General features: G+C 31.4%; 1 protein-coding gene across 3 annotated transcripts in view; it reads right to left on the reverse strand.

Moving 5' to 3' along the window:
* The window catches only part of LOC134683335 (serine/threonine-protein kinase Sgk1-like), a 50,732-nt gene extending 37,330 nt beyond the window's left edge, over positions 1-13,402 (reverse strand). Inside the window, exons 1-3 of one of the 3 annotated variants that reach the window (XM_063542588.1) lie at positions 13,290-13,402; positions 8,858-8,972; positions 1,170-1,253 (exon numbers count right to left, since the gene is read on the reverse strand). In XM_063542588.1, coding sequence (XP_063398658.1) covers positions 1,170-1,253; positions 8,858-8,959 — 186 coding nt within the window. In that variant the 5' untranslated portion in view covers positions 8,960-8,972; positions 13,290-13,402. Of the gene's footprint in view, positions 1-1,169; positions 1,921-8,857; positions 8,973-9,487; positions 9,598-13,289 lie in introns of those variants that run through there. The other 2 variants (XM_063542596.1, XM_063542581.1) reach the window with 2 other exon arrangements.
* Positions 13,403-14,742: the final 1,340 nt, after the last annotated feature.

The following is a 14,742-nucleotide window of genomic DNA, read 5'->3' on the forward strand; positions in this document are numbered from 1 at the left end:
AAAAATGTGCATGCTACATCAACATGATATGAAAAAAGCTTTCAAATTTAATTGAATTAAAAAAGTTTTAAATCAAAATCACCAAAAACCTATAAAATGATCAGATACATGTATTTAATTTTGTTTTATCTTATGAGGCTCTTAAGGGGCAGTGTTGCTCACCTGCATATTAACAATGTCTATTTTTTTTTATAAAAATCATAATGGAAGGGCAATAACTTCAACAAGGACTTAGGAGTCTTCTAATGATCTCAGCCATGTTAACTTATTTGCAGATCTTATGTTGCTAATCATTTTTCCTAATTAAAATTTCTTTGTGCCTATAATAATTTTCAAAGTAGCAGACAAATTTTTATTTTTTTTAAATGGACAATTAAGGACAATAACTCCTATAAGAAGTCATCTGACAGTTTTGACTTCAATGAAATGCAGTAGATCTTGTTTCTTTTTACAAGAGATTTTAAATTTCCATGGGGTTAAAGTAACAATTTATCATTATTATATCACAAGCTGAACAGACAATACTAACCATTCAACAGTTCATGTATTCTGACACTTCTCATGCTATTGTCTTTATAATTTTAATGTTGCTCTATCAATAGGGGTTTTAATTTGAGAAATTTTGTTTGCCTTTTACTTAAGAGCATATGATCTTATTCTTCAATTTATGATGTGGTTTTATGTGATGAGTAGTTTTTTTGGTGATTCCTCTCATAAATCCCTTTTTATATATTTTCAAATTGCCTCCTTGCACCTGCATTTTTTTACTGAAGCAATCATAAAGGTTACATGTGCAGTTACCCTGTTTTATTTGAATCTATTGAAGGGAAAAATGTCCTGCATAGCATATATTTGTAAATATCAGCACAAGTTTTTACATCCACTGTTTCAGTTGTTGAAGAAGACAATAAACAGCTGTGCCAAAAATGCATACTAAGCCTGTCTAACAATGTCTTTTTTAGTTTCATATTAAAATTGTTGCATTAATAAAATATAACATTAAAGAGGCATCAAAATAAATGTAAGTAAAATGGCTCTGAGAAAAACTTGCAACACAAAAAGACATCTAGAGGTCAAACAGATTACGATAAGTAAATTAAAGAATTTTATTTGGCCTCATAAATCTTGTATCATTCTTCATAAAGTATCATTGTATATGATAAACTTACCTTTTCATGAAGTTGATAGAATTCATTATATCTTCTGAAGATGAACCACGACTTATTGTCAGCATTGACCACTACTTTATACACCTGCAGAGGAAGAACATACTTAATGATTCCCATTAAATTGGACTGGATGATATTCTTCTTGACCGATGATTTACATTTGACACTGAGCTCTAATGATACTGATATGTTAGGTTCTTCCATAGTTTATAGTATCAAATAGTACTAATACTGTGACTAGTCATTTCTAATAAACCAATGTCTTTACAATGATAAGATATAGCATGTATTTCTATTTCATTTTGCAGGTCCAAAAAAGAAATACAAATAAGGGTTGTATAATTCAGTTCTAAATCACTGAAATCATTTATCCACTCAGCAGTTCCTATCTTGTGGAACCTTAGTTTATCACATCAGATCACACACTTCCTAATGGTAAGTCACACTTGTTCACACTAGAGATAAAAGTTGTATGTACACTCTGCTTTCAGAAAGAAAAAAAAGTAGAATATGAATAGTAGTCCTCCACAGATTCAGATCTAATGTTTCCACATGAATATACAGATTTTCAGGTTTGCATTTCTAATAAGTTATAGTCCCCTCAGCTTAATATATCAACTTATTAGACCGTGGCCTATATAAACCAGCTGGTACAACTATTACAATAGACTGACTATAAACAAGTGAATGTCAAGCTATTTAATCTTCCTCCTCCTTGTCAACTCAATGGATAGTTCTTACTGACCACACAGGGGTGTTTATCAGTCAACTCTACAGGTAAAAGTTACCTAATTAAGGAATAAATAACCTTGACAGACAGTGCTTCAACCAGTGTTAACATTTTTAATTAAAACTTGACATATTGTTGAGTGAATTTATGACAATGATATGAATTTTTCCCCAAAATTTAATATGATTTGTCATATTTAAAGACTATGTTTACTGATTTAAAGAATGCAATTATTTTGTTACCTAAAAAAATAAATATTTAAAAACTGCTTTTTATCATTGTTGTTGAAATGTCTTTAATCAACTGCACAAATCAAGGCTTTTAATTTTATTTAGAAATATTTTTTTCACCTTTTTTCAACAAGCGTGGGCATCATGTTTGTCAAAAATTCTTCTTGTAAAAATATTGAAAATAAAATGCATACCATGTTAAATTGAGCCTAGATCATGACATCAAAGCATTATTTAGTTTATATAAATTAATAACCTTTTGCATTAAACCAATATGGAAAGCGAATGATTTTCCTAAATAACCAAATGCTTCATGTTTTAAAATTGTACAGAGACAAACAAGACTGTCATAAAAAGACATATTTTCTAAACTGTTTTATTGAATTTTATTTCGAGCGACTCCCACATGTATTTCTAGTTTGGTCTCAAGCGTCATTCAAATACAACTTTCATGGCAAATCCTTCGAGAAGTCAAAATTTGTTTCACATTTTTTATTCAGAGGTTTTTATATTGCTTACTATATGATATGGTTATTTCTCATTGATGAAGACTGTACGGTAATCTATATTTGTCAATATCTTTTTAGATCACTTAGGTGGAAAGATGGAAAATGGAATTGGTGGAAATCATATGTACCAAATCATCTTATTCTTATTTATAAGATAAAAACTGAACATAGAAAATGATAGTGGGAATTGGGCATCTGTGTACTATGGACACATTCTTGTTTTATCTTCTACAGATTTGGCCAAAATGTAAAAGATGGATAAAAATAAATTTTAAAAGGAATTAATTTCTACATGATAGGAGCCAAACAACAATTTCTGCCATCTCCACAAATTTGTAGATCTTGTCCTGCTTATCATTTTTGTAATTTACGTAAAAGATGTCTTTATCTATTACAGTGAAAAACAATATGTTGGGACAAAAACACTTCAAAGAAGCCATCCCAAGATTTTTGCATTGACTGATATGTTAAATTTTTTTTCTTTTATAGAGCTTCAACCTAAGATAATAGGCAAAACTGAAGCAGGTAAAACTCAATATTGTAGAACAATAATTACTTCAATGAGTTTTGGGTGTTATTGGACTGTTGACAATTATAAGAACATTCTGAATATTTCTGTCTCATCAGATTTTCTCTATTTACAGCATTTTTAAGATAATAGACAAAACTATTTTTGTATAGGGACATAATTTTAAATGTATTATTCTAATTTTGAAAAATAAAATAAACTTGTTTTATTAAAACATGATTAAGTATAGGTATTTGTAGGAGAAAGAAGAATAATCAAGATCTGTTTTTTTTAAGTGCTGAAATTAACACAATTATTTGACTTATCCACTCAGCTTGAATTGTCTCTGGTCCAGATATGAGGGGGGTAATGGGGATACTTTTATGACTAATAACGGTAAATATTCTTGCCAAATGTCGATTACGGTAAGTCCTGGTAACAATAAATAATTGAGACCTCTAAAGAATCACGATAAGGATATTTTGATGTATCACGGTAGCCGAAAATGACCATTTGACAATTGACAGTAAATTACATTACTGTAACCCTCAGATATGCATAGCATCTTGAAAGGTTTACACTTAAACAGCCTCCCACACCATGCATAATACATCTTATGTGAATGAATATTTAATACCTAGTATGGCCTTGCCATCATGTGAAGGCTACATGGTCACTACTGACCTACATGTCAACAAACTGTTTAGTAAATTCTATTTTGATATCTACCTGTCAGGAAATAAGTCTTCATTTGAATAAAAGATAGATTGAATTTGTCATTCTTTGAGGTTTTTATGATCTCCCTGTTAACACAAAAAATATTTGTGAGTTAACTGATGATGGGCCTAGTTACATCATCCCACATCATAGATATAGGAAGATGTGGTGTGAGTGCACATTACATGAGGGTCTTTACGTGGTATATCTAATTTCCTACAGGATATTAGGGTATTGCAAAATGATAGATACGGGGGTCTTTCTGCAATTTAACTTTAATGATAGGAAAGAATGAAAATGTTGGATATCCAATTACTTTTAATGACATCTTATTGTAAATCATTTACATGTAAAAGTAACATGATCTTGAACATTATAGTCAAATGATAGGCCTTACAAAATTAAACAAACCATGACAGTGTCATGGTAACAACAAGAATACCTCTTCGATCTATAATAATCACCCAGCTGACTCAATCAACTACATGAAAGCTCTTCTGGTTAGTGTATATAAGAATTTCTTATATTTTCTAAAAATAAGTGTTCTCTTTTTTGAGGGTGTAAAAAAAAGTAATATCTAACAAGTTTTATTATTTTACCAAAAGCCAAATAAAGCAATAAAACTATAACTAATAAAATTGAGAATGGAAATGGGGAATGTGTCAAAGAGACAACAATCCGACCATATAAAAAAACACAACAGCAGAAGGTCACTAACAGGTCTTCAATGTAGCGAGAAATTCCAGCACTGGAGGCGTCCTTCAGCTGCCCCCTTAACAAGTATGTACTAGTTCGGTGATAATGAACGCCATACTTATTTCCAAATTGTACACAAGAAGCTAAAATCAAAATAATACAAGACTAACAAAGGCCAGAGGCTCCTGACTTGGGACAGGCGCAACAATGCGGTGGGGTTAAACATTTTTGTGAGATCGCAACCCTCCCCCTATACCTCTAGCAAATGTAGAAAAGTAAACACATAACAATACGCACATTAAAATTCAGTTCAAGAGAAGTCCGAGTCTGATGTCAGAAGATGTAACCAAAGTAAATAAACAAAATGACAATAATACATAAATAACAACAGACTACTAGCAGTTAACTGACATGCCAGCTCCAGGCTTCAAATCAAAGAAATATTGGCAGGTCAATGATCTTTCTTTACAGTTGTTTTTATTGAATACTAATGATTTTTTTTTATTTAAAATTATTGATGTTATTGTCAAGTTTAATGTTTATATATAAATTCCCCTTTGGAGCCCTATAATAATTAGAAATAGAAAATCTTCTTGGTATTCATATTTTCCCCTTCATATTTCATGGTCATATGAAGTGTTATTTTAGTCAAAAGAAAATAAACTATATTCAAAAGCAAGGTCAATATTTACAACTTAGTTAAATGACAAATATGAGAAGTTTCAAAACGCCCCAAGCAGATATATCTATTTATAGTAAATAAGTTTTATATTTAGAATACATTTACAAATTTATATGGTTTTGAAAGTTGATAAAAATCCTTCTTTGCCCTGGGTACTGATTATAAATAGAAAGTAATAATGCTGGTCAACTTTTGGTTGGCCCCCTCAGGGACTTCACCAGCCAGTAAGGTTCACCTTAACGAGAGGGAAAGCCTCTTGACTTTACAATAAACTGATGAGATATGGACTTTTATAAAAGCAATTTTAAATATCAGCATTCAATAAAAATAAAATAGTCCATATTATATAGTGGTCTGAAAATGGATCTGACATTACAGTCGGATATCCAGATAAAATAAGACAAAAGAAACACATTTTATTAGAGAAGGTTTGAACAAGGTCTAAGTTGGTATTTTGGGATTGTTTACAAATATGTTTCTATATCCTTAAAACGTTATTTTTTTATGCCAAATTTTGGTCTGTTTGCATCTTATATACTTGGTGATACTCAAACTATAGTACAAGATTAAAGCTGTTTGAGTAAATTGTTGACATTTTAATTAAGGACATATTTTCATAATCAGATTGATTTTTTAATGAGCATTAATTTGCATCTCTGCCATATAGTACTCTTTTTTTTAGGGGGGGAGAATTGCAAAGAGAATTATTTAACAGTTTGTGAATTAAGAATGGCTCTCTGTATAAAAAGGTAAAAAGAGAAAAGAACATTTAGAAAAACGGTAAAAACACCTCCTAGCTAGTTCTAGTTCTAAACTTTTCAAAAAACAGAGGGAAAGAAAAAAAATATTTTTAATAACAAATGACTAGGAGAAAAGTGACAGTATTAAACTACCGTAATAATATCTCATGTTATACTAAACATTAAAAAATCATAACTTTTAAAACCTTGTCTTTAATACTTATTACATAGCTGTCTCAAATTTAAATGCCTGAATTAGCCAATACTTATCTAACATATAACAAAACCTTCATCACACACCCTTTACCAAAAAGGTGAGAATTAAGTCAAATTCATAATACTTTTTGTTAAAATTTTCAAATAAAACAACAAATTAAAACAGTGATAAGATGTGTATCTCGTCTAAGCACTTTAAGATCAGTGAAGTAGACATGGTTAAGTATGTTATTCTGACACCAATAATATAGTCCTTAATATATGTTTGACAAATGGACTTTTAATCCTCATAACTACTGACCTGTGAAAGATATGAAGTTATTTTGTTTATTATGTCTTATTTAGGATACAATACCAATACTTGAGACTTAACAATTCTAAAAAAAAAATTATAATTTATATTACGAATGAATTATGAAGAATAACAAAACTTAAAACAAATGTGATTCACTCATCAAAAATTAATTCTTAGCATGTACTTGTACTTATGCTACTTATTTACTTAGTAACATACAATATTTATTTTCTTTAGCAAAGAAATTTTAAAAGATCCTAACATTGCATATTAAATGCAAAATTACATAGAACTTAGAAGAAACAGTTCACAGATATATCCAAGAAGAGAGTAATATGTTATTAAAAATGTATTATGTTAAAAAAAGAAACAATTTGCATTTGTATACCAGAAGTGTCTGTCTACATGAGATATGCTATACATTTTTTTTTTTTTAATCAGGATCTTATAAGACATGCACACATTACATAAGAAATTAGGAGATGTGGTATGACTGCCAATGAGACAACTATCCAACCAAGAACAGGAACTACATGTCACTATACAGCCATCAACGATGAGCAAAATCCATTAGATTAGGAATGATCAGCACTAAAAGGCACCAACATGAGAAATTGTGAAACAACTCACACAAGAAAATCAATAGCCTGATTGATGGGAAAACGTTAAATGAAAACAAATACTAGTATGACAGACGGCAACCAGCAAAAACATTTACAAACTGCTGAAACTTAATAGTTGATGTATTCTAAGTTTTAGTGGCAATTCAGGTTCTTGCAGTTATCAATTATTTAGCTATACCTGGAATCATTAATATTTCTAACAATTTTCTCAATAGCTATCCATGGAATTAAAATATATGATATCTAACAATTGGCAGATGATATATATCAGACTTGAGTGTTTCCCCCTCTATTATTTATTGCCATGAAAAAAGTTCTAAAGTGACAAAAGAGTTCATAAATAACATTTTTCAAGGATAAAATGACAAGTGATGACAACAAGGGTTAAAAAACTAGTTATTAATTGTATATAATAAATATGTATTACTTAACACATGTCTTAGTATAAGGTTTTATAGCTAATAAAAAGAGACATGAATTGTAAAGTAAACAGGGCAGTTGTGCAAGTCTGGTTAAGACACTGAGTGAAGTCGCTCTTGATTTCCTTTATACATCAAACTTATGAGAGTCATGTTTCCAACTAAACAGAGGTGACATATTCTTAAATATGGTAATCACTTCAATTACATCTGAAGGACAGCAGTCAGATAGAAAACCTTCCAAAAATTAATAAGCAATTGTTTTATAGAGAACCAATTGAAGGTCTTTCCACTCCAATTTACATACAACAAGCAAGTTTTGAGAAAAAACAGTATATCCAGCTTAAATGATAGGTTATCACATACTGATTTTGAAAATACAATGTTTCAGGAACTATTTTTCATCATTAGAGGGAGATAATAAGCCACTTCTGGTTAACTCAAAGTCACTTCCAGTGTCAAATAATATGTAATTTCCATATATAGTTTGCTTTAAATAAGGGAGATAATTTGCTACTTCCGTTTGAAAAAGGTCACTTCTGATTGATATTTTCATGGTCATATACCTATTGACCTAATGAAAATATTCACAAGGCTTTATCATGTATAAATATGAATCTACAGCAAAGGTTAATGTTATAAAGTTTTTGAAAAGAAGCAATATTATGTCAAAATAAAAATTTAGAATCTGACCTTGACCCAATTTTCTTTTTGATTGACTAAGGAAATCAATTCAAAAGACCAAGGGGAGATTACTCTTACAATAAAAAAGTGTTTGGTTTTACAGGGTCAGTTTCAAAAGCGCAATAAGTGTTTTATATCATATGCAACATCCTGTGTAGAAGGATGCCCCACTTACACTATCATTTTCTATGTTCAGTGGACCGTGAAATTGGGTTGAAAAATCTATATTGGCATAAAAATTAAAAAGATCATATCATAGGGAACATGTGAACTGAGTTTCAAATTGAATAGACTTCAACTACATCAAAAACTATCTTGACCATGAATAGACTTCAACTACATCAAAAACTATCTTGACCAAAAACTTTAACCTGAAATGGGACAAAACGATGGACAAACAGATGGACCAATGAAGGGATGAACTTAAGGACACAGAGACAAAAAAACATGATGTCCCTGTGTACTCCCTGACTCCCTAGGTTGTGCATAAAAATACTAAAGAATTCAGATATAAAATTTATCCTTAAATCAACAACGAACTTAAAACCCAATACAAGTTTATAAGTGTAAGATTTGTATCACTCTGTACTGTGAGGACACACACAAAAGTCAGAACTTTATCTCTTATTCTATATTTACCACAAATCTTTTATCTGTTTCCCAGGTTTGATAATCAGATATGGCAGCACTGGTAGGTTTATTATGATCTGTAATAGATCCAGCAAGTCCATCCATACTCATTTCTTTATTTTACCTACAAATATACAGTTACCTATAAATCATCCGATGTCTAGTGGAATGAGAATCTGCACCCAATGTGATGCAATATAAACCCTACTCATTATTGGAATTTGGACATTAATAAAAAAAAAATCCATGATCAGTGTGTATAATTAAAATTAAAAATATTATTTCTCTCTTTACAATGTTCAAGTCAACATTATATAATTTCAACATCAGTCCTTTATTCATAAGCTTCTCAGTGGCGTATCGAGAAATTTTCATAAGTTTTCATACAAATAAATTTTATATTTTCCGCCAATGTACATGTACGTATATATATACTCTGGAATAATAAAACCTGATATTCATTGATTTTATTTTTGTTTAAGTTTATTGAAGCATCAAATGTTATACAGAACTTCACATTGTCAGTTGATGTTTCATTTTTCACTGTGACGTTCCATTTTGCACAGTTGATAAGTCTGATATCAATCCAAGGAAGATAACTCTAACTATAAAAAGATAGCTATATAATACTTCACCTACTTTTTTATCTGTTTAAGCCACAGTACAGTCCTATAAAACTAAAATACCTTTCAATGATTTGTTTTCAGTTTACAATTACTGCATTTAAAACAGAAAAAAAATCCAGAATACAAATGAAAAATTCACAACTATTCACAGTTTAATGATGGTTATCATTTATTAATACACTTTGTCCAACTGGAGTAATCTTTGACCAGATTGCACAACACTGATATGAACAATCAATGATTATTTATCTTACAATGTACTGGATACAATAAAGTCTTTGTAAACAATATTTTAATGTCTGTGTGGGAAGGAGGATGTGTATCATTGGGCAATTGTCTTCCTGGATGTATACAAATTATGTTTCCTAAATATGTCCCCCCCCCCCTTGTAGCAGAGGGGGCATTAGAACATTCCAAATTCAGGTGACTAGGTTCCTGTTCCTTGACTTAGGTTGCGACATCAAATGTCATCAAACTTATACACAGATGCTTATTTCCACAAAACACAGATCAAGTTTATATTTGGGTTATGTCACTTTTAATGTTCTAGATTACATTATGTCCCTATACAAACGAAAAATATTGCTGAATTTAATATTCTCTTAGTTAAGTTTGTCTCACGCAAATTTTATGAATTTGATACACAATGCTTATTACCACAAAACATTTTTTTTCTCAAGTTGGAATTTTGGTGGCATCACTTTTATTGTCCTTTAATTATATAACAAACTAAAAATTGCTGAACCAAATATAACACTTTTAAACACTTTTTACATAACCTTTAGATCATGACACTGTATAATCATTCTGTGTAGATAAAATGTATTTTCTTCCAGCACTATTTTGAAATTATACAAAATAAGAATAAAGGATACAAAGTGAAGACCAATCACACCCTTTTGAAGGCTTTTCCCTCCGCCAAAGACCTGGTTATCTTTGTACCATCAATCAAAAGACCCTAAATGTCATAAAGTTAGAAGGATGAAGACAGATTTTGAGCAAGTCTATCAGTATAAATGAGAGAATGGATAAAATTTGAGTTATCTTTCTTTGTGTTCAGAGGTGCTCTTACTATGCTTACTGGGGAGGCTGAAACACAGTAGAAGTGAATATCTTGATTTGTTGATTTTAAATCATAACTGGACAGAAACACAAATGACTTCAAAATTTTAACAGATTTCAAGATAAACACTGTTTTCTAATGAGTTCATCATAGTTTTGGTCTTTCAGTTAATTACAGTTCTGTCATAAAACTATATGGTATATGTTTCAAATTGTGATCGTATGATAAATTTATTAAGATTGACCGAATTCTGTGTACAAATCAATTGTTTTGACCCATCAAATAAGCCAATTACATGTCACAAAAAATTATGACACCTGGTGTGACTATTGATTAGCATGGGGTCCTAAACTTGTCATAAATATGTTGCCAGGTGAAATTATAGATTTCTTAAAATTGATCAGAAAAACTTCAAAATCACTAATCACTAATTTTTCAAGTATATTTTGTGAAAATCTGGATTTTGACTTGTTTTTCGAGCACGATAATCAGGATGATACCAGTGGCGGATCCAGAAATTTTCATGAGTGGGGGCCCACTGACTGATCTAAGAGGGGGCCGTTCCAGTCACACTTCAGTGATTTCCTATATTAGCAACCAAATTTTTTGCCCCCTGGACCCCCCTAAATCCGCCTCTGTATACCCCCAAAATTGGGAAAGTTGGCAGGTCTAAACATATTATAAATGGTGGTGTTACATCTTGTGCATCTACAGTTGGTATACAAAACTTGTATTTAGAAGAAAATTAATTCGACCTGTTGATACTGTTTATAATGCTTTTTTGTCATTTTTTATTTATATGGATCTTGGCTGTATACCAGCTTTGATTATTTGTAATATCTTCAATTTTTCACTTATTCTTATAACATTTGTATAAACTTCAAGATTATAAAAAAACGGTTTTTTTCTAAAGTGAACATTGATTGGTTAAATATTTCTCAGTGTGTTTGAATTTGTTTGATAGCCTTTTGGTCATGACTGTTTGTCTCTAATATTTAATTAACTGTGCATTTGTATTCAGATATCGCAGATCAAATTTATTCGTTCTTTGTGTAATCATACGTTTTTTGATTGAGTTAAGTCTGCTAATTGATATTTTATCGTATGTTTTTATATGTTGTGATGTTATGCTATTGTTTCAGAAAAAGGGAGAAGGTTTGGGCCCATTAAAACGTTTAATCCCGCTGCAAATGTTTGCACCTGTCCTAAGTCAGGAATCTGATGTACAGTAGTTGTCGTTTGTTTATGTAATATATACGTGTTTCTCGTTTCTCGTTTTGTTTATATAGATTAGACCGTTGGTTTTCCCGTTTGAATGGTTTTACACTAGTAATTTTGGGGCCCTTTATAGCTTGTTGTTCGGTGTGAGCCAAGGCTCCGTGTTGAAGGCCGTACTTTAACCTATAATGGTTTAATTTTTAAATTGTTATTTGGATGGAGAGTTGTCTCATTGGCACTCACACCACATCTTCCTATATCTATATAATATACATCATAAATTCAACAATGTCTCCCTTTCTTTACTAACCAACTAACCATTGATTTTATGTTGAGTCCTTAATATAAAATTTTACTACAATACAAGTATCACATTTAAACTTTACATGATCCTAGAAAATTAGGTCAAGGTCAGATAAACCAAAAAAGAAATACATTTACACCTTACAATCATTTAATATACCACATACAGTTGACCTATTGCTTATAGTTTCTAAGAAACAGATTCAACCACTAAAAATAAACATTGACCTATGAACCATGAAAATGAGGTCAAGGTCAGATGAACCATGCAAGACAGATATGTACTCCTTACAATCATTATATGAATGAAATATAGTTGACCTATTTAATAGTTTAAGTATTCTAAGAAACAAACTTAACCATAAAAACTTAGAATTGACCAATGAACCTGCCATGAAAATGAGGTTAAGGTCAGATGATACCTGCCAGACAGACATATACACCTTACAATTCTTTAAGAAAACAAAATGAAAAAACAAACTAACACAAAAGCATAATACTTAGTATTGAACCATGAAACTGGGGTCAAGGTCAAATTTAACCTGAGAGACTAACACCTACATGATGAAATATTTCCATACACCAAACATAGTTGACCTATTGTGTATATAGTATTAGGGAAAAAAAGAGCAAAATAAAAAGACGTTCATCACTGAACCATGAAAATAAGGTCAAGGTCAGATGACCTGCCAGTCTTACAATCATTCCGTATACCAAATTTAATAGACCTATTGCCTATAGAATCCGATATATGGACTTGACCATAAAAACTTAACCTTGTTCACTGATCCATGAAATGAGGTTGAGGTCAAATGAAGACTGCCTCACGGGTCTGATGACCTTGTAAGATGTAGTGTATGCACATCTAAATATCCTTGTTATCATTATAAGTAAGAAATAAAATTTATAAAATAATAACTTTTTATTCAAGTCTTCACTGAACCTAGTCCAAATAATTATGAGGACTGGAAAGGCTAAATAATTATTTGGACTACACTGAACCATGCTTATGGGCCAGTCTGTGGCTGGATAATTCGTGGTATAGGGAGCTGAAGCATCAGCAAAAAACAACTAATCTTCAAAATGAAAATTGACAATCCTTATCATTATAAAATCAATTAAAGTTTTAGATATTTTGCAAACACATTTTTTAATAAAATGAATGTTTTTAACTGGCTACGTCGAACATAAAAATTATATATATATTTTGAAATATATGACTGTCACTTACATCACACACACAACAAATTATTTGATTGTTGTTTGGTACAATAGGCAAAACATGTACCTTTCTTCTTTTTCTTTTTTTTTAAATTTTCCTCCACATTTACTTCAGACGCCCACTTTTATGTCGACCAATGAAAACTTACTTACTTTACTTAGTCCTTGTTATGCCTTTTGGCACATAGGGCAAGGACAAGTTGCCGCCACTCCTCTCTGTTTTCTGCTTTTTTCTCAATAGTTCCCCAGGTGTAACCTCTCTCTTTCAGCTCTGTTTCTATTGTTCTACGCCATGTTGTTTTTGGTCATCCTCTCTTCCTTTTTCCCTCTGGTGTCCATCTTAATGAAACTTTGGTCATATCTCCTTGTGGTTTTCTTAGAACATGACCAAGCCATCTCCATCTTTTCTGTAGCAGAGTGGTTTCAATATCTTGGCTTTTTGTTTTCTTATGAAGATCTTCGTTAGTTATTTTGTTTGGCCAGTATATCTTCATGATTCTACGTAGGCAGGTGTTGTGAAAGCTGGATAACCTGTTAATGTCTTTTTCGGTCATTCTCCAGCATTCAGCTCCATAAAGTAAAACTGATGTTACACAGCTGTTATAGATTTTCAGTTTGGTCTTTTTTCTGATTGATGGTGTTTTCCAGATGTTTCTTAGTCTGTGAAAGGCTGATCTTGCCTTGCCAATTCTAGTTTTGATGTCTTGTTCAGCTCCACCTTCTGATGTTACAACACTACCTAGGTAAGTGAAGGACTGTACCAATTCCAGTTGTTCTCCATTTACTTTGATGTCTGGTTTATTAGGCATGTTAACTGTCATTATTTGTGTTTTCTTAGAGTTGATTTTCAAACCAATCATTCCGGCATTCTGTTCTAATCTCTCCGTTTTTTCTTTCATTTGATTTTCAGTATGGGATACTAATGCTAGATCATCTGCATAGTCTATGTCCTCTAGGTTTGAAGTGAGTGTCCACCTTATTCCGTTGTTGGTATTTGACGTTGTTGATTTCATCACCCAGTCGACTGCAATGATAAACAAAAGAGATGACATCACACATCCTTGCCTCACTCCAGATTTTACCAAAAAACTAGTGTCTGGGTCAGAGTCTACAGTGCATTTAAAGTTGTCGTAGAAGGCTTTGATGAGTTGTATTATTTTTTTCAGGAATTCCATAGCTTTTTAAGATGGTCCATAATCCCTGTCTGTGTAAGCTGTCAAAAGCCTTTTCAAAATCTACAAAGTTGATGATTATTTTTCTTTGCCATTCTGCACATTGTTCGAGGATGTTTCTGAGGACAAATATGTGGTCTGTACAGCTTCGTCCTTGTCTAAAACCTGCCTGTTCTTGTCGAAGTGTTCTATCTATAGCTGTTTTAATTCTTGAAATTAGGATTTTGCAAAATACTTTACTAGGAATAGAGAGAAGAGTGATACCTCTCCAGTTATTGCAATTAGTAAGAT

Source organism: Mytilus trossulus, chromosome 1 (genome assembly GCF_036588685.1).
Source record: "Mytilus trossulus isolate FHL-02 chromosome 1, PNRI_Mtr1.1.1.hap1, whole genome shotgun sequence".
Classification (NCBI taxonomy): domain Eukaryota; kingdom Metazoa; phylum Mollusca; class Bivalvia; order Mytilida; family Mytilidae; genus Mytilus; species Mytilus trossulus.